At 38.2% G+C, this 19,633-nt stretch overlaps 1 protein-coding gene across 2 annotated transcripts in view; it reads right to left on the bottom strand.

Annotated features, from left to right (window-relative positions):
- RYK (receptor like tyrosine kinase) overlaps positions 1-19,633 on the bottom strand; it is a 114,055-nt gene that overhangs the window by 74,961 nt on the left and 19,461 nt on the right. For both annotated transcript variants that reach the window (XM_025291526.3, XM_025291532.3), the window contains exon 2: positions 7,095-7,216. In XM_025291526.3, coding sequence (XP_025147311.2) covers positions 7,095-7,216 — 122 coding nt within the window. The remainder of the gene's footprint in view (positions 1-7,094; positions 7,217-19,633) is intronic.

Raw genomic sequence — 19,633 nt, 5'->3', positions numbered from 1 at the left:
CAAATTTACTATGCTTCCCCACACTTGCTGTCTCCTTTACTCTAGGTCTCAATAATTGCAAGCAGAGGCACAGCCAGCCAGGGACCAGAACCCCTGGGACAGTAGACAGAGCGAGCTGCAAACAAGGTTAAAGGCCCTAATTGTAGTCTGAGGGCAGGGACCAGACCAGCACTGGAGAGCCTCAGTGTGGCAGGGGGTGAGGGCAGAAGGCAGAAATGGGCTTGTGAATGGAGCTGGGTAGCATCAGAGGCATGTGGTGAAGGGGTTGAGCAGGATTTCTGAGAAGCCCAACCCTTTGGCCAGCAGCAGCCTGGAACACTAAGAAGTGTGAAGGCACGACGCCTGCCCTCTGCTGCCTCCCTTTTTGAGGGACTGCCTAAACATGAAAGGCATTCCAAAGCAGTTCTCTTCTCCCTCAGGAATCTTCAGAATATAAAATTTTAAATTGTAGTTTCTGGGGTTAGAAACTGCTTATTATTAAAGGGCAGTTTTTTCTATTTTGGCATGCCATCAATCTGTATGGACTCTCACTAGCCAATAATCCTTTGAAGAAACAGATCTGCTCTAAAGCTAACATTTATAATCTACTGGAACAAAGAAAATCTGAAAATCAGTTGTTTATCAGAACAAAGAATGAGCCAAAATACTTCAGAAAAGAAATGAGAAAAAATATAAATATTTGAATAAGCTAAGAAATAAACATTTTTGGTAATCTTCCCTTACTTGGAAACAAATGGTAATTGCATATAGGCAGCTGCTGAGTAAAGCCACTTCCTCTTGGAACCCAGTACAGATTTAAAGTGAGTACACTTTGCCTGAAGCCCAACAGCCTTTCAATTTCTCTGAAATTATCAGAAGTGCTGCCTTTCTCACAGAAATCCCACCCTGCAGGAGATACAGCAGGCTGGCCCCCAGGGCTGCTGCAGGAACTCTGGACAAGTTCCCTGCAGACCCTCCTGACAATGATGAATTCCTGAAACCAGAGAACAGCTTATAGGATGGGACTGAGTAGTATAAGTATTCTGCTACCTTTTGGTATATTTTTGCCTTTCAGCTATCTAAAATATCTGACACTTAACAGATGCAATTGCAAGTTTTTTCCTGGATACTGGAGAATGTTCTGGAATGCAGAAGAAACTTATTATCTGTTAAAACCACCAGTAAGGGGACTGTGAAAGAAAAGCAACACCAGAGTTCTTACCCCATCTGGAAATGCAATTATCCCATTATATTTACCAACCACTGTCTAAGGCAGTGTGATACAATGTCAAGAGTAAGACACAGCTCCAGTCTCTGAGAAGACCACAAACCTGTTTGGCAAGATAAAACACAGTCACTGCAGAACACTATTATCAGAAGCTTTGATAATGTTAAAATATCTACAATGAAGTGACATACCAAGAAGACTGAAGATCTTTGGAGCAAGTATCTCATCCTCTGGTAATTCTTAAAAAGCAATAATTGCAAAGTGTTGGAGCCAAGGAGCCATGACCCTCCTTCTGAAAGTTCCTAACTGCATCCCAGAGGTAACAAGATCAGGTGAAGAACTCTTCATCATGTCTCTCCTGCCCCCTTGATGACTATCATTTCAAATATATATATATATACACACACACACACACACACACACACACACACTCACATATCTAGATGCTTATCCATGTACAGACTATCTTTAGAAGGGGAGATCAGAATCAGGTAACAGTGGTTGCCAATGGAAGGGGAGTTAGGTGGCTAGATTGCTTGGGGATGATACTTAGAAAGGGCTAGGGGATTTATTTTTCACTATATACCCCTATGCCTTTCGCATTTTGTACCATATGCATAAACAAAATACTCAAAAGATTAACTTTTAAAATAGACAAACTTCAATTAAACAACTGTGCTAAAATCACAAAAGAAATTATGACCTAAAACTGGAACTAGGAGTTGCAATGGAGGTCAATATATACATTCCTTTGCTTTTTTACTATAAAACATCTTAAGACATGACTAGTACTTTCCTCTAAATTCTTATACCTTCTACAGATGAACTGTGAAATAGGCTTAGCTATATGTTCAAACTGAATTCAACTCATTCAAAAATGAATGAGTTACATTCATTTTTTTCAAATTTAAAACTGTATTTTTTCAAATTTAGAACTTTATTCACAGTAAAATATCAGCAAAATCCCAGGTGTGCAACTAGTTTGCCAAACAGTTTGTCAAGTATAGCCAACCCATGTTTTCACACTTCTAGATACAGGAATCCACTGCCTCTAAAGCAGCACATCCGAACTCTGAAAAGCTCCAACTGCTCAGAAGTTGCCCCTTTGCTGAGCTGTGCCCTGTGCATCTCTTCCATAGTCAGTTAAGGAGCACCTGTATCTAAGTACCAGGTGCTACACCAGGCACGAGGGACCCAGAGAAAGATGAAAAGAGGTCCCTACCCTTGACATGCTCAGCGCCTCAAAGGGAGAGAGAAGAAGATCAACTACAAAAATATTCTTAAGAGCATGATAAGGGCATGAAAGGAAAGGGCACCTGACACAGATGAAAAAGAGGTGACACCAGGTCTAAGTTTCATTAGATAAACAAGAGTTAATGAAGTAAAGAATGGGGAAAGGGTATTTCTAGCACAGCCAGCACGGTAACAGAGTCCAGGGCATTCAAGAAACAGAAAAAGACATTAAACAATTAGCTGGAGGGCGGGCAGAAAACGAGGACGAGATCATGAAGGCTCCCTATGAAATAGAATTTTATTCTGGTGGCAACCGAGAGCCTTAGAGCAGCTTTGCAGGGGGTGCAGCAAGAAGTCAGTCCAGAGGCCAGGAGACCAGTTACTACTACTACTACTACTAAGTCGCTTCAGTCATGTCCGACTCTGTGTGACCCACAGACGGCAGCCCACCAGTTAGAAGGCTGCTATTTTTCCATAATCGAGTTAAGAAACATGAAAGCCTAAGTTAAGGAGGAGGCATTAGATCTCAAGAGAGATAAGAAACAAATTTAAGGTATAGTTATGAGAGAGAATCATCTGGATCATCTGGACTTGGAAGGTGTAGGAGGCGTCTAGGATCCCTTCTAGGCTTCTGCCTGAGACGAGTAAATAAATGGTGATGGCCTCCGGCAAGTCAGGGAACTTCTGACTTACAAAGACCATCATACCAGTAACGGCAGCCCAAATGTACACTAAGGATGGTGTTTAACACCTGCCACAGAAGTATCTTAGAAATTATGCTCTACAAGATAATGTGAAGAATGCAGAAGTACAGCAGAGCTATACCAAGGCTCCTCCTCACCCAACATGTACCCAGACCAACACTGCTTCCCATTCAAACATATACATTCATCTGAGCCCCTTCTTCTATCCATTCTCCCCCACTCCAATTTCCTCCTTGTCTACAGGTTTCTAAAACTCCTCAGGTACCCATAAGCAGCCAGATCCCTGAAACTCACTAAAAAAAAAAAAAAAAAAAATTAGTGTATGTATATTTTTAAAAACAAATGAATAAGAGGTTTAATTCTGTTCAAGTCTAACTGCCACATCCCACATTGCCTTTTTATTCCTAAATCACTATCCATACTCTTGCCTGGGAAATATTCTCATGGTGGATATATATATATATATATATATATATATATATATATCTTTTTTCCCAAGTGGGCCCTAAAACAATCACATCCTGTTCAAAGTCAGTAGTTCACTCAGAATAGAATCTCTATATTTCATTAGATTTTTCACAACTTTAAAATATATGTATTATTTGTTTTTATATTCATCAACATTATAGATGGAAAAAGTAACAAAGGACTAACTGTCAATTTTTTGGAGAATATTAAAAGCTTCTCTACTTGAAACAATGGATCTCAGAGTTGCAAGGGAACCTAAAATTCAAGACCACCATTCCACAAATGTTTAAATTCCTTCTACAACACACCCACCAAATGGTTACCCAGTGCAGATCTGACCTCTTTCAGTAAGAGGAACAATCACAATGGCTAAAACTGAAACCGAGTTTTAAACACAGGTGCAAAAACTAGTGTTTGAAAGGCTGTTGAGTTACAGAATTTTAATATATAACTTCAAATTGTGCATGCGTGTGCATGCTAAGTCACTTCAGTCATGTCTGACTCTTTGCAACCCTATGGACTATTGCCCACCAGGCTCCTCTGTCCCAGGGATTCTCCAGGCAAGAATACTGGAGTGGGTTGCCATGCCCTCCTACAAGGGATCTTCCCAACCCAGGGATCAAATCTGCATCTCTTATGTCTCCTGCATTAGCAGGTGAGTTTTTCTTTTACCACTGGCACCACCTAGGAAGCCCTAATTTCAAATTATGTCCCCACAATTACTTGTTCATTATAAAGCAGAGAACCTTACAGTGGAGAAATCTGGTGAACTGAGCGATCACAGTGACATCCACAGTAAAAGGACAAGCTGACATCACGTGCACAGGGGAGGACAGCGCTGCTGCGGTGTTACCACCGAGACGCTCGCGAGCCCAACCACGAGGAAACCTCAGGCAACGCAAACTGAGGCGGCAGTCCACCGGCCTATATGTTCCTAAATATCAAAGTCAAGAAACACAGAGAAAGGCCACAGGAGGGGGGAAAAAAGCCACAAAAAACATGATTGTGATTAACTGGTGAAGTGTGAGTTCTGGAGATTAGATAACAGTCTTGTGTCAGTGTTAAGTTTCCTGATTTTGACCGCTGTACTTTGGTTATATAAAGAACACTCCTATCCTTAGAAAATATACACCAATGTACTCAGGGGTAAAAGGGCATGAAACATGCCATTCACTTGCACACAGTTCAAGAGGAAAAAAGTCTGTGTGCATGAGAGTAGGGAGAATGAGAGAATGAATCATAAAATAAATGGGGCAAAACAGTAACAATTTGTGAATCTGGGTGAAGGATAAATGAGAATTCTTTGCACTGTTTTTGTAATTTTCTGTCTGAAATTACATAAAAATTAAAGGTTACTCCCCCAAATAATGATAAGGTCACCCAAGTAATAATAAAGTCACACATTAGTGAAAATGGATTAGGTTTGTCTCCTTGAAGAGTCCAGGTGCCTACTCATTCAAACTAACAGACCTCAGATTAAAATGTCTCAAGTGAACCTTTTCTGAGTGACCTATGTCATTTATGCTGGCACTTCAGCCTATCCAAGTTATCATCTACTAAATGTTCTTAGATCACATGAATCTTCTCCCTCTGTTTTTGCAGATTTCATCCTAAAGAGATCTAACCACTCCTAAAAGAACATCCCCTATTTGGATACCCCAAGGCAATAATGTTGGACTTAGGTGTTCTAGACAGCAAGGCACATACACTTTACCCAGGATCCAAGCTAATTGAACTTTAATCCAAACATTCCTGCAGGTGTATTTTAATGCACGTATATGTGTACGTTTCTCTAATATACATGTGAGCATATATAAAAATGTGGATATATGCATATTTACATAATCATTTTTACTTACCTAATTGACAAACAAATATACTTAAAATATTTAGCATTAAGCAGTGAACTGAAATAAGCACCTTATTCACTTTGTAAGGAATGTTGGCTTATTAGTACCATCTTGGGAGAGGGATGGGAGAAAGAATTTGGCAATAGCAGTCAAAATTTTAATCATGAACACTCTCTGACCCAGTCATTTCACTTCCTGATCACAACGTACCATTGAGAAATAATGCCAAAAGTACACAAAAATTTCTGAACAAATTTAGACATTCTTAATATATATACACACACACATACCTATATACATACATACACATTCACACACATATTTTTTCTATGATTCTATATCATTAATAATAACGCTAGAAACAGCAACAAAAGATGACTACTACCAATTGTTTTTACCATCCCTTTACCATAAAGTTTTTCTGCCAAATGAATGAAACTATTTGTAACAGGGAAGGGAAATGTTACTAAAAATCCATATGTCAATGAAGCACCTAACCATACATCATACATCCATACAATATCATATTATAAAGCCATTAAAGAGACTGAGTTAAATCTGTAATTAGAGAAGTGGAAAGTTGCCAAGACATAGTATCAGGTAGGGAAAAAATACTGTATAACACATGTATCAGATAATCCCCTTTTTGTTTAAAAAGGAAAAAGAAGTACGGTTTCAAGTATACCAAATTATAAACAATAATTATTTTTCTTGGTTCAGATGTACAAAGTCTTAACAGTTCTTAAAACAACTCTGTAATAGTTGAATTTTCCCAATAACCATTATTGTTTTCTAAGAAGATAAAAAGATGTGAATCTGGGTGGGTCAGATTTAAATGACTTGCTTAAGAACAAACACCACTTTATAATAATTTTTAAAAAATAAACTCTACAATAGGTATTCTTATTTTAGTATAGCAAAAACTATTTTTCTTTCCCAAATAAAATCCTACTCAGAAGCTTATACATGAGGCTGACAAAAGAAACTGAAGTTGACCGGGGAAGGTGGACTCTACACTCAGCCTCTCACTCTTTGACTTAAGAGAAAACTTACCACGATAGAGGAGCCCAAACAGAGGAAATCTGAAGAATTCAGCAACAAGTAAACCAGGGAAGAAGTTTGTTACAGTTAAAGAAGCTTAGCCAGCGCCAACATGAGTGCTTACACCTCCTATACTTTACTTTCACTACTTCTCCATAACTGGGAGAACTGTATCCAAGACCTCAAACATGTCTAAACCACCCATCTTACCAGTTCCCCACCCCCGCATTCATATCTCTTCATCATAACAGCACAGTCCTCAGCAGGTCCACCTGTCCCCTCTTCCAGCTAGAGCTACATCCTTGTTTGAAAAGCCTGAAAAGAAGTGTTCTGTCATAAGCTAGTCTCATACATGACTAGCTTTCTTTTCATTTTCAAATGAAAGGCTACTTCCATTTTCAAGGATTTGAAAGTCTAGAGGAATGGGCTCAAGATTTAAAACACAAATCTGAAAAGACCTAGTACTGCTACAGCCCACCAGCCACTGACCCTCTTGTGCAGCTGGCAGCCCACCCCTCAGATCCAGCCTCTGCCTCAGCCTCTGGGCCTGGGTGGTCCTGTCTTGGCCTCTTTGGTGGACCGCTCTCTTACCTTGGACTTTGCATGCCAAGTGAAGTGCAGGAAGTTTGTCTCGCTGGGTACTAACAGGTTAAAGGATAGAGCGTAGTGACTAATAAGGTCATTTCTCACATAATAAAGTTCTGCATCAAGACCTAGGGAAAAAAAAAGAGAAAAAAATTAAATGCCCCAAATACCCTCAAAAGCATTAACCATCAATACTTCAAATACTGATCATAACAGAGTAAAAGCACATCCCACCTGTGCTGCCTTACGAAGCAGGAAGAAGACTGGATTTTATCATTGCCAACGAAGATGAAGAAACTGAGACTCGGAACAATTAAGCACAAGGGTGCTGGAGCCAGAACTCTGGTTCTAAGAACCACCAATGCAACACATTTCCTTTTGGACAAAGACCTTCTCAGATAAGTGCCTACAGACAAAAGCCCCTTTACCCTGCAAAACCGATGAGGATTTAGGAAAAGAGACAGGCACCCAGGGGAAAACGTGAGTGTGAGTCAGGCCTCGAGACCCTCGCCAGAGATGATCTTGGCCTCCTTCAGTATGACGCGCTGGCCACTTGGACAGCACGCTACCAAGGTACACTCGCCCACTGCCACAGACACACATCCTCTTCCAAATCTAAACTGCGAAGCAGAGAGCACTACACTTTTCATAATCTCAGGACAGTCTTCTACACAAAGCAGATGCTCGGTAAACTCTTGTTAGACAAGTTAGCACCACAGATAAAAGGAGAAAATATCAAGATGCCTAAGAAATGCTAGAGATTTCAAATTTCACTCATTTCCACACCACTTTCTTAGCCAAGGTTACATCCAACCTCTAACACATATCACATTACTCAATCTTGTGATAACCTCTTCATCCTACTTAAATATTTTCTTTAAATTAATTCAATTTTTAAATAAAAATTTAAAGGAAAGATTTAATCACCATCTTAAGTAGAAACCCAGTAATTACTGAGAACAAAATACAAGGTAACCAAAAAAAAAATCAATTAAAAGGGGAAAAAACCTACCTACTAAATGCTAGCTAAACACTATTGCCTACACCAAGGCAGTGAGCCTGAGCGCAGCTCACTGTTTACAAAAAGGGAAGAAGAGGGTAACAGCAAGTGCTTGAGAGAGGTAAAAATATCAGAAGTTTTCTCCACAATATAATCCAAAAGAACTGAAAGAATAAAAGCAGGGAATCAGAGCTCTCAATTGATTTACTATTATTTATAGTTGTGGCTAGGTGTCCCTCCAGTAACGGACGACACATAGTCCACACATAGGAGGAAAAAGGTACAGGGGAGGCCAACTGGAATGTAAATTTCCTATTGACTGAGCCTTATAACATGAGTTTAAAACACCTTGTGGTGTGCAGAGAGGTCCAGGTGAGGTTCTCATACCTCCTAAGATACCCACTCCAGGATTCTTGGCTGGGAAGCCCCATGGACAAAGAAGCCTGGCAGCTACAGTCCACGGGGTCAAAGAGTCTGACGTGACTGAGCAACTAACACTTTCACTTTTCACAACCTAGGTTAAACAAACATCTCTTGGACTGGCCACGCAAACCATGAATCCAAAGAGAAAAACTGATGAAGTGGTCATCATTAAAATTAAAAACTTTGCTCCTCAAAAGATATTAAGAAAATAAAATATAAGTCACAAACTGGGAGAAAATATTCACAACACATCTACCAAAAGGACTTATTTTTAGAATATGTCAAGATCTCTTATGAACCAAAAATTAAAAGACAACACAATTAAATAAGAAGGGCAAAAGATGTGAACATACATTTTGTAAGAAAAGATATGTAAACAGACGATACGCATATAAAAAGGTGCTAAACATTATTAGTCATCAGTGAAACACACATTAAAACCACAATGAGATATCATTTCCACTCAGAAGAATGACTAAATGTTGGCCAGGATGTGGAGCAAATGCAGCTCTCACACATTGCTAAGAATGGGACAATGTTCAACTACTTTGGAAAACTGGCAGTTTTCTTATAAAGCAAAGTGTACGTCTACTTAGATTCAGTCATTCCACTCCTAGATAATTAACCAAAAGAAATTAAAACATATGATTCCACAAAAAAACTCGTATGTTAACATTGAGAGCACTCTTATTCAGAACAGCAAAAACTGAAAACAACAGAAATATCCCTCAGCAGATAGATGAATAACCAATTGTGTTATATTCATTCACACAATGGAATACTACTCAGCAATGAAAACAAACTGTTGAGACTTTGTAACAAGGGGTGACTCTAACAGACCATGAATCAAAGAAGCTGTACATCCTATATTAATTATTTTTATTTTTTTTTTTACTTTTATTTTTAAACTTTACATAATTGTATTAGTTTTGCCAAATATCAAAATGAATCTGCCACAGGTATACATGTGTTCCCCATCCTGAACCCTCCTCCCTCCTCCCTCCTCATTCCATCCTTCTGGGTCGTCCCAGTGCACCAGCCCCAAGCATCCAGTATTGTGCATCGAACCTGGACTGGCAACTCGTTTCATACATGATATTTTACATGTTTCAATGCCATTCTCCCAAATCTTCCCACCCTCTCCCTCTCTCACAGAGTCCATAAGACTGTTCTATACATCACTGTCTCTTTTGCTGTCTCGTACACAGGGTTATTGTTACCATCTTTCTAAATTCCATATATATGCATTAGTATACTGTATTGGTGTTTTTCTTTCCAGCTTACTTCACTCTGTATAATAGGCTCCAGTTTCATCCACCTCATTAGAACTGATTCAAATGTATTCTTTTTAATGGCTGAGTAATACTCCATTGTGTATATGTACCACTGCTTTCTTATCCATTCATCTGCTGATGGACATCTAGGTTGCTTCCATGTCCTGGCTATTATAAACAGTGCTGCGATGAACATTGGGGTACACATGTCTCTTTCCCTTCTGGTTTCCTCAGTGTGTATGCCCAGCAGTGGGATTGCTGGATCATGAGGCAGTTCTATTTCCAGTTTTTTAAGGAATCTCCACACTGTTCTCCATAGTGGCTGTACTAGTTTGCATTCCCACCAACAGTGTAAGAGGGTTCCCTTTTCTCCACACCCTCTCCAGCATTTATTACTTGTAGACTTTTGGATCGCAGCCATTCTGACTGGTGTGAAATGGTACCTCATAGTGGTTTTGATTTGCATTTCTCTGATAATCAGTGATGTTGAGCATCTTTTCATGTGTTTGTTAGCCATCTGTATGTTTTCTTTGGAGAAATGTCTATTTAGTTCTTTGGCCCATTTTTTGATTGGGTCATTTATTTTTCTGGAGTTGAGCTGTAGGAGTTGCTTGTGTAATCTCGAGATTAGTTGTTTGTCAGTTGCTTCACTTGCGATTATCTTCTCCCATTCTGAAGGCTGTCTTTTCACCTTGCTAATAGTTTCCTTTGATGTGCAGAAGCTTTTAAGGTTAATTAGGTCCCATTTGTTTATTTTTGCTTTTATTTCCAATATTCTGGGAGGTGGGTCATAGAGGATCCTGCTGTGATGTATGTCAGAGAGTGTTTTGCCTATGTTCTCCTCTAGGAGTTTTATAGTTTCTGGTCTTACGTTTAGATCCTTAATCCATTTTGAGTTTATTTTTGTGTATGGTGTTAGAAAGTGTTCTAGTTTCATTCTTTTACAAGTGGTTAACCAGATTTCCCAGCACCACTTGTTAAAGAGATTGTCTTTAATCCATTGTATATTCTTGCCTCCTTTGTCAAAGATAAGGTGTCCATAGGTGCGTGGATTTATCTCTGGCTTTCTATTTTGTACCATTGATCTATATTTCTGTCTTTGTGCCAGTACCATACTGTCTTGATAACTGTGGCTTTGTAGTAGAGCCTGAAGTCAGGTAGGTTGATTCCTCCAGTTCCATTCTTCTTTCTCAAGATTGCTTTGGCTATTCGAGGTTTTTTGTATTTCCATACAAATTGTGAAATTATTTGTTCTAGCTCTGTGAAGAATACCGTTGGTAGCTTGATAGGGATTGCATTGAATCTATAGATTGCTTTGGGTAGTATACTCATTTTCACTATATTGATTCTTCCAATCCATGAACATGGTATATCTCTCCATCTGTTAGTGTCCTCTTTGATTTCTTTCACCAGTGTTTTATAGTTTTCTATATATAGGTCTTTAGTTTCTTTAGGTAGATATATTCCTAAGTATTTTATTCTTTCTGTTGTAATGGTGAATGGAATTGTTTCCTTAATTTCTCTTTCTGTTTTCTCATTATTAGTGTATAGGAATGCAAGGGATTTCTGTGTGTTGCTTTTATATCCTGCAACTTTACTATAGTCATTGATTAGTTCTAGTAATTTTCTGGTGGAGTCTTTAGGGTTTTCTATGTAGAGGATCATGTCATCTGCAAACAGTGAGAGCTTTACTTCTTCTTTTCCAATTTGGATTCCTTTTATTTCTTTTTCTGCTCTGATTGCTGTGGCCAAAACTTCCAAAACTATGTTGAATAGTAATGGTGAAAGTGGGCACCCTTGTCTTGTTCCTGACTTTAGAGGAAATGCTTTCAATTTTTCACCATTGAGGATAATGTTTGCTGTGGGTTTGTCATATATAGCTTTTATTATGTTGAGGTATGTGCCTTCTATTCCTGCTTTCTGGAGAGTTTTTATCATAAATGGATGTTGAATTTTGTCAAAGACTTTCTCTGCATCTATTGAGATAATCATATGGTTTTTATTTTTCAACTTGTTAATGTGGTGTATTACATTGATTGATTTGTGGATATTGAAGAATCCTTGCATCCCTGGGATAAAGCCCACTTGGTCATGGTGTATGATCTTTTTAATGTGTTGTTGGATTCTGATTGCTAGAATTTTGTTAAGGATTTTTGCATCTATGTTCATCAGTGATATTGGCCTGTAGTTTTCTTTTTTTGTGGGATCTTTGTCAGGTTTTGGTATTAGGGTGATGGTGGCCTCATAGAATGAGTTTGGAAGTTTACCATCCTCTGCAATTTTCTGGAAGAGTTTGAGCAGGATAGGTGTTAGCTCTTCTCTAAATTTTTGGTATAATTCAGCTGTGAAACCGTCTGGACCTGGGCTTTTGTCTGCTGGAAGATTTTTGATTACAGTTTCAATTTCCGTGCTTGTGATGGGTCTGTTAAGATTTTCTATTTCTTCCTGGTCCAGTTTTGGAAAGTTGTACTTTTCTAAGAATTTGTCCATTTCTTCCACGTTGTCCATTTTATTGGCATATAATTGTTGATAGTACTCCCTTATGATCCTTTGTATTTCTGTGTTGTCTGTTGTGATCTCTCCATTTTCATTTCTAATTTTATTGATTTGATTTTTCTCCCTTTGTTTCTTGATGAGTCTGGCTAATGGTTTGTCAATTTTATTTATCCTTTCAAAGAACCAGCTTTTGGTTTTGTTGATTTTTGCTATGATCTCTTTTGTTTCTTTTGCATTTATTTCTGCTCTAAGTTTTAAGATTTCTTTCCTTCTACTAACCCTGGGGTTCTTCATTTCTTCCTTTTCTAGTTGCTTTAGGTGTAGAGTTAGGTTATTTATTTGACTTTTTTCTTGTTTCTTGAGGTGTGCCTGTATTGCTATGAACTTTCCCCTTAGGACTGCTTTTACCGTGTCCCACAGGTTTTGGGTTGTTGTGTTTTCATTTTCATTCGTTTCTATGCAAATTTTGATTTCTTTTTTGATTTCTTCTGTGATTTGCTGGTTATTCAGCAGCGTGTTGTTCAGCCTCCATATGTTGGAATTTTTAATAGTTTTTCTCTTGTAATTGAGATCTAATCTTACTGCATTGTGGTCAGAAAAGATGCTTGGAATGATTTCTATTTTTTTGAATTTACCAAGGCTAGCTTTATGGCCCAGGATGTGATCTATCCTGGAGAAGGTTCCATGTGCGCTTGAGAAAAAGGTGAAATTCATTGTTTTGGGATGAAATGTCCTATAGATATCAATTAGGTCCAACTGGTCTATTGTATCGTTTAAAGTTTGTGTTTCCTTGTTAATTTTCTGTTTAGTTGATCTATCTATAGATGTGAGTGGGGTATTAAAGTCTCCCACTATTATTGTGTTATTGTTAATTTCTTCTTTCATACTTGTTAGCATTTGTCTTACATACTGCGGTGCTCCCGTGTTGGGTGCATATATATTTATAATTGTTATATCTTCTTCTTGGATTGATCCTTTGATCATTATGTAGTGACCATCTTTGTCTCTTTTCACAGTCTTTGTTTTAAAGTCTATTTTATCTGATATGAGTATTGCTACTCCTGCTTTCTTTTGGTCCCTATTTGCATGGAAAATCTTTTTCCAGCCCTTCACTTTCAGTCTGTATGTGTCCCCTGTTTTGAGGTGGGTCTCTTGTAGACAACATATGTAGGGGTCTTGTTTTTGTATCCATTCAGCCAGTCTTTGTCTTTTGGTTGGGGCATTCAACCCATTTACGTTTAAGGTAATTACTGATAAGTATGATCCCGTTGCCATTTACTTTATTGTTTTGGGTTCGAATTTATACACCGTTTTTGTGTTTCCTGTCTAGAGAATATCCTTTAGTATTTGTTGGAGAGCTGGTTTGGTGGTGCAGAATTCTCTCAGCTTTTGCTTGTCTGAAAAGCTTTTGATTTCTCCTTCATACTTGAATGAGATCCTTGCTGGGTACAATAATCTGGGCTGTAGGTTATTTTCTTTCATCATTTTAAGTATGTCTTGCCATTCCCTCCTGGCTTGAAGAGTTTCTATTGAAAGATCAGCTGTTATCCTTATGGGTATTCCCTTGTGTGTTATTTGTTGTTTTTCCCTTGCTGCTTTTAATATTTGTTCTTTGTGTTTGATCTTTGTTAATTTGATTAATATGTGTCTTGGGGTGTTTCGCCTTGGGTTTATCCTGTTTGGGACTCTCTGGGTTTCTTGGACTTGGGTGATTATTTCCTTCCCCATTTTAGGGAAGTTTTCAACTATTATCTCCTCAAGTATTTTCTCATAGTCTTTCTTTTTGTCTTCTTCTTCTGGGACCCCTATGATTCGAATGTTGTAGCGTTTAATATTGTCCTGGAGGTCTCTGAGATTGTCCTCATTTCTTTTAATTCGTTTTTCTTTTATCCTCTCTGATTCATTTATTTCTACCATTCTATCTTCTAATTCACTAATCCTATCTTCTGCCTCTGTTATTCTACTATTTGTTGCCTCCAGAGTGTTTTTAATTTCACTTATTGCATTATTCATTATATATTGACTCTTTTTTATTTCTTCTAAGTCCTTGTTAAATCTTTCTTGCATCTTCTCAATCCTTGCCTCCAGGCTATTTATCTGTGATTCCATTTTAATTTCAAGATTTTGGATCAATTTCACTATCATTATTCGGAATTCTTTATCAGGTAGATTCCCTATCTCTTCCTCTTTTGTTTGGTTTGGTGGGCATTTATCCTGTTCCTTTATCTGCTGGGTATTCCTCTGTCTCTTCATCTTGTTTAAATTGCTGAGTTTGGGGTGTCCTTTCTGTATTCTGGCAGTTTGTGGAGTTCTCTTTATTGTGGCGTTTCCTCACTGTGTGTGGGTTTGTACAGGTGGCTTGTCAAGGTTTCCTGGTTATGGAAGCTTGTGTCAATGTTCTGGTGGATGGAGCTGTATTTCTTCTCTCTCCTTTCGAAGACTTGGGTTGCTTTTCTGGGTGCCTGATGTCCTCTGCCGGCATTCAGAAGTTGTTTTGTGGAATTTACTCGACGTTTAAATGCTCTTTTGATGAATTTGTGGGGGAGAAAGTGTTCTCCCCGTCCTACTCCTCCGCCATCTTGGCTCCTCCCCCCCCATATTAATTATTTTTAAAAAACGTTCTGTTGCTGCTGCTAAATCTCTTCAGTCGTGTCCGACTCTGTGCGACCCCATAGACGGCAGCCCACCAGGCTCCCCCGTCCCTGGGATTCTCCAGGCAAGAACACTGGAGTGGGTTGCCATTTCCTTCTCCAACGCATGAAAGTGAAAAGTGAAAGTGAAGTCATTCAGTTGTGTCCGACCCTCAGTGATCCCATGGACTGCAGCCTACCAGGCTCCTCCGTCCATGGGATTTTCCAGGCAAGAGTACTGGAGCGGGGTGCCATTTAGGAGCAGGCAAAACTAATTTGTGATGATAGAAATCAAATCACTGTGTTATTAAGGGAATTTCCTGGGGTGATGGAAATGTTCTGTATCTAACTAGGGTTATGGTTACATAGGTGTATGTATTTTTCAAAACTCAACCAACGGTACATTTAAGATCTGCATGTTTCATTATATATAAAGTTCATCTAAACTTTTTTAAAGACGGAGAAAAAAAGACTCAACAATAGTTTTTACCTCTCTTTTCTAATCTCAAAAAGTCTTCATACCACAGAAAGTTACTAGCACCAACATAAAGTTTTAGAAAAAAATAATCATAAGTGATCAACAACTTCCAAATTTAAATTTCAAACATCATTCACAGGGAAATAAAGAAATCTGTTCCTAACAAATAACAGTTATAATATAATTACTGGTAATAATAACAATGATGCGTAAATATTTGCGTTTTCCAGACACAGTTTAAAATGTTAAGAGCATCTAGTAAATTCAACTCCACACAAAGCTCCTTCCCAGTATCTTAGCTACCTCATTCACTGAGATACTGGAACCAGTTAATGAAATTTCTAAACACCCTTCTCCTGTGACATTATGCCAGACTCCCAATGTACGTGAGACTAACCCACTCTCAACGTGTTCTTCAATGTTCCTTTTATTCCCCAACTCCAATAACCTTTATCCATATCAAAGTAACCCATCTCTATGGACAGTGGGAATATATAAATTGCTTTACCTCCAAAATCTTGAACTGTAATTATCTCAGTACTTCAGTAGCTCTTCAGTTCCTTCCCTTTATTGTTACAACAGCTGTTCTCTGGGCTCATAATACCTCCAGGGTCCATAATCCTCTTGTTTCTCCCACTTGATTATAGCAATCATTTCCTTGTTTTTTTCTTACTGACCTCAACCCCAATTACTGCAATTACTTTCTTACCAGTACCCTCAACTTTCTCCCACAGCTAAGACATGCATACCCCATCCTGCACACACCCAATTTTGAACTGTTTTGACTCCCCTGTCCCTTGTCTTCTCTGGTGCTATAACTCAATGCTGCATAATCCTGGATGAAGGAATGCCCACCAATGAGAGTCACTATAAAACCATGCTTCTATGTTCAACAAATAAATATTTATAAGCTGTTGACAGTTTGGAGCCCTGTGATCCATATCTATAAACACTTAATGGCCATCAAAATAAAAACTGAAATGTTAAAATTCACTACCCTAGATTTAGGTATTGAAACTGTAATAGAGTAATACTGTAAAACTGTAATACAACTGCAAACAGAGTTGCTGTTTCCTGATTCGATTTTGACAGAATTTGTTTTGAAATAGCCATTCTTTACTAAGGTAGTTATTGCTAGTTTGAAAGGATTTGAATTTCTTCAAAGAAGCCATTAAAATGAAGTTCAAATTTTCACCCATCAAATTAGTAAATCTAGTTTATTCTGTCATAAAACATATTCCTAAACATCAGTTAGCATATCAGTGGTTAGGAAATTAAAATACCAGCACAACATGTTAATAGAAACTGTGTCACTTAACATTTGTATCTTCCCAGACATGGGGAACTAGAACAGCAGGTAAAGAACTATAACTTTCAGTGGAAAAGGAAAAGACCCTCACTCAGTTCAGCTACTGCCAGGCAGGAGTCCCTCTCGCCCTATTTTAAGTAAGCTAAAACAGTGAGAAAGGAAACTAAAAATAAGCACCCGCACAAAAGGTTCTCTCCTCAGAGGAGCACCAGCAGTCTCTGTGTGGTTCCTAGACCCAGGAAGCTGCACGCTCTCTTAGGCCCAACTCGATGGCAGCACCACCAGCTTAGAAAGCAGCTCTCATCCGCACTACCTCAAAACCACGCAAGCCAGTGATTTCCATCCTATTATTTTTTAACACCTTTAACTCTCTTCTGAAACTGCCTCAGCCACCCTAAGTGGTTTGACCAAGCTCTTCAAGTTATCCCATAAGGTACCAATTATGCTTTTATTAGTACTTGGTTTGAAAATTGCAGAGGTCTTGAATACTTTACCCTTAACCTTATTTTTCCCATAATTCCTGTTATTTTTAATGATTTCGAAATCTTAAAGGTTTTTGTTTGTTTGTTAGGAATGTATTTGATGTTGGAACAGAAATGCTTATATTCTTTCAATACAATACTGAATGTTAGATAGGGTGTGGCAAGCAAGCAATTTGTGAACATATATCAATGATTTATAAATGTTTATACTTTAACCCAGTAAATCCAATTCTAAAAACTCATCCTTAGAAGACCAAATATAGACACAAACATTTATGCACAGACATTAATCAAAATTATATTTAAAACTGAAGAAAAGTAACAATATAAATTACCACTAACAGAGCAAAGATCAATAAACTATAATCCATCCATAACAGAGAACAACAGTTTTCAACAATTTCTCTTTCTTTGGAGGAGAGAGATGGTGTTCCAAGCCACTGCACCCTTTAGTCAAATCTCTCCCTGCTCACCCATGAGACATACTGAAATTCCCTTTTGAAGACAGGTTTTAATGACTAAAAAAATTAATGGAAAAGACTATGAAGCCATCAATAAGACTATTATAAATAAATTTTAACAAATTGAGTTTTGCTTATAATAACATTAAATAAGGACAGGACTATGATTTACTATATATAGTAAATTTTAAATAATGTCTGTCATTTATAATGGGTCTCTTGCATAAAATAGATGTTCAATAAATGTCTGGTGAATTAAACTTAAACGTATATACTAATGCCATTTGCAGCAACATGGATGGACCTAGAGATTGGCATACTAAGTGAAGTAACTGAGAAAGAGAAGGAGAAATGACATCCCTTACATGTGGAATCTAAAAAGAAATGAGAAAAATGAGCTTAGCAAACAGAGACGCATAGACTTAGAAGACAAGCTTACTGGTTGCCTGTGTTGTTGTTTTAGTCACTAAGTTGTGTCTGACTCTTTGGATTAAGTGAGATAGAGTCTGACTCTTTGCGATTAAGTAAGTCAGATAGAGAAAGACAAATACTATATGGTATCACTTATATGTGAAATCTAAAAAAAATGATACAAAGGAACTTATTTACAAAACAGAAACAGACTCACAGATATAGAAAACCAGCTTCTGGTCACCAAAGGGGACAGTGTGTTTATGTGTCTGCGCACACTCAGTCGTGTCTGACTCTTGGCAACTCCCTGGACTGTCGCCCACCAGGCTCCCCCGTCCATGGGATTTTCCGGGCAAGAGTACTGGAGTGGGTTGCCATTTCCTCCTCCAGGGGATCTTCCCGACTCAGGGATCTAGCCCTCGCCTCCTGCATCTCCTGCACTGCACGCAGATTCTTCACCCATTGAGCCACCAGGGAAGTCAAAAAGTGGGCAGAGTACATCAGGAGTTTGGGATCAGCATATACACACTACTATATATAAGATACATAAACAAGGACCTACTGTATAGCACAGAGAAACTATATTCAATATCTTGTAATAACCTTTAATGGAAAGGAATCTAAAGGAATATATACAAATTCAGACTATATATTCAGTTATAACTGAATATATAATATATAACTGAATCACTTTGCTGTATACCTGAAACCAACATAACATGGTAAATTAACTATATTTCAATTTTAAAAAAGATTAAAAAAAAAAGAAGAGAACCTGCATTTTTTTAAAAAACTAAATTTACATGCATAATGTGTGTGTTCCATTTCTCAAAAAAGAAAAGAAATACCAAAAAATATGAACAGTAGTTGATTTTAAATGGTAAATTATGGGTTATGCTTTTATCCTTTTTCTTTCATTTTTCATAAGAGTTAAGTTAAACTGGGAAAATTAAAAATTAGTTTTCAAAATCAGGTTTAAAGAAATATTCATTCAGCTGCAGCAATTCACTAAACAAAAACCCAATTACTGTCTAAAATAATACATGAAGGCCAGTAAAAGCTAGAGGAAAAAGCCCTCAAACGACAAAATTCAATTAAAAAATCACATTGGTAGAGATAATATCTTTGATATATTAAGATTAACATAGTAATAACAAATTGCTGCTGCTGCTGCTAAGTCGCTTCAGTCATGTCCGACTCTGTGCGACCCCAGAGACAGCAGCCCACCAGGCTCCCCTGTCCCTGGGATTCTCCAGGCAAGAACACTGGAGTGGGTTGCCATTTCCTTCTCCAATGCATGAAAGTGAAAAGTGAAAGTGAAGTCGCTCAGTCGTGTCCGACTCTTCGCGACCCCATGGACTGCAGCCCACCAGGCTCCTCCATCCATGGGATTTTCCAGGCAAGAGTACTGGAGTGGGTTGCCATTGCCTTCTCCAATAACAAATTACTAATGACTAAAACACCTTTCCTTCAACTTTCCCTTAAAATACCCAACCAAAAGGTTGTCGTTGTTGTTGTTCAGTCGCTAAGTTGTGTCTAACTCTTTGTGACCCATAGACTGTAGCCCACCAGGCTCCCCTG

Source organism: Bubalus bubalis, chromosome 1 (assembly GCF_019923935.1).
Source record: "Bubalus bubalis isolate 160015118507 breed Murrah chromosome 1, NDDB_SH_1, whole genome shotgun sequence".
In the NCBI taxonomy this organism is placed as follows: Eukaryota; Metazoa; Chordata; class Mammalia; order Artiodactyla; family Bovidae; genus Bubalus; species Bubalus bubalis.
This window is presented reverse-complemented; position numbering and strand designations above follow the sequence as displayed.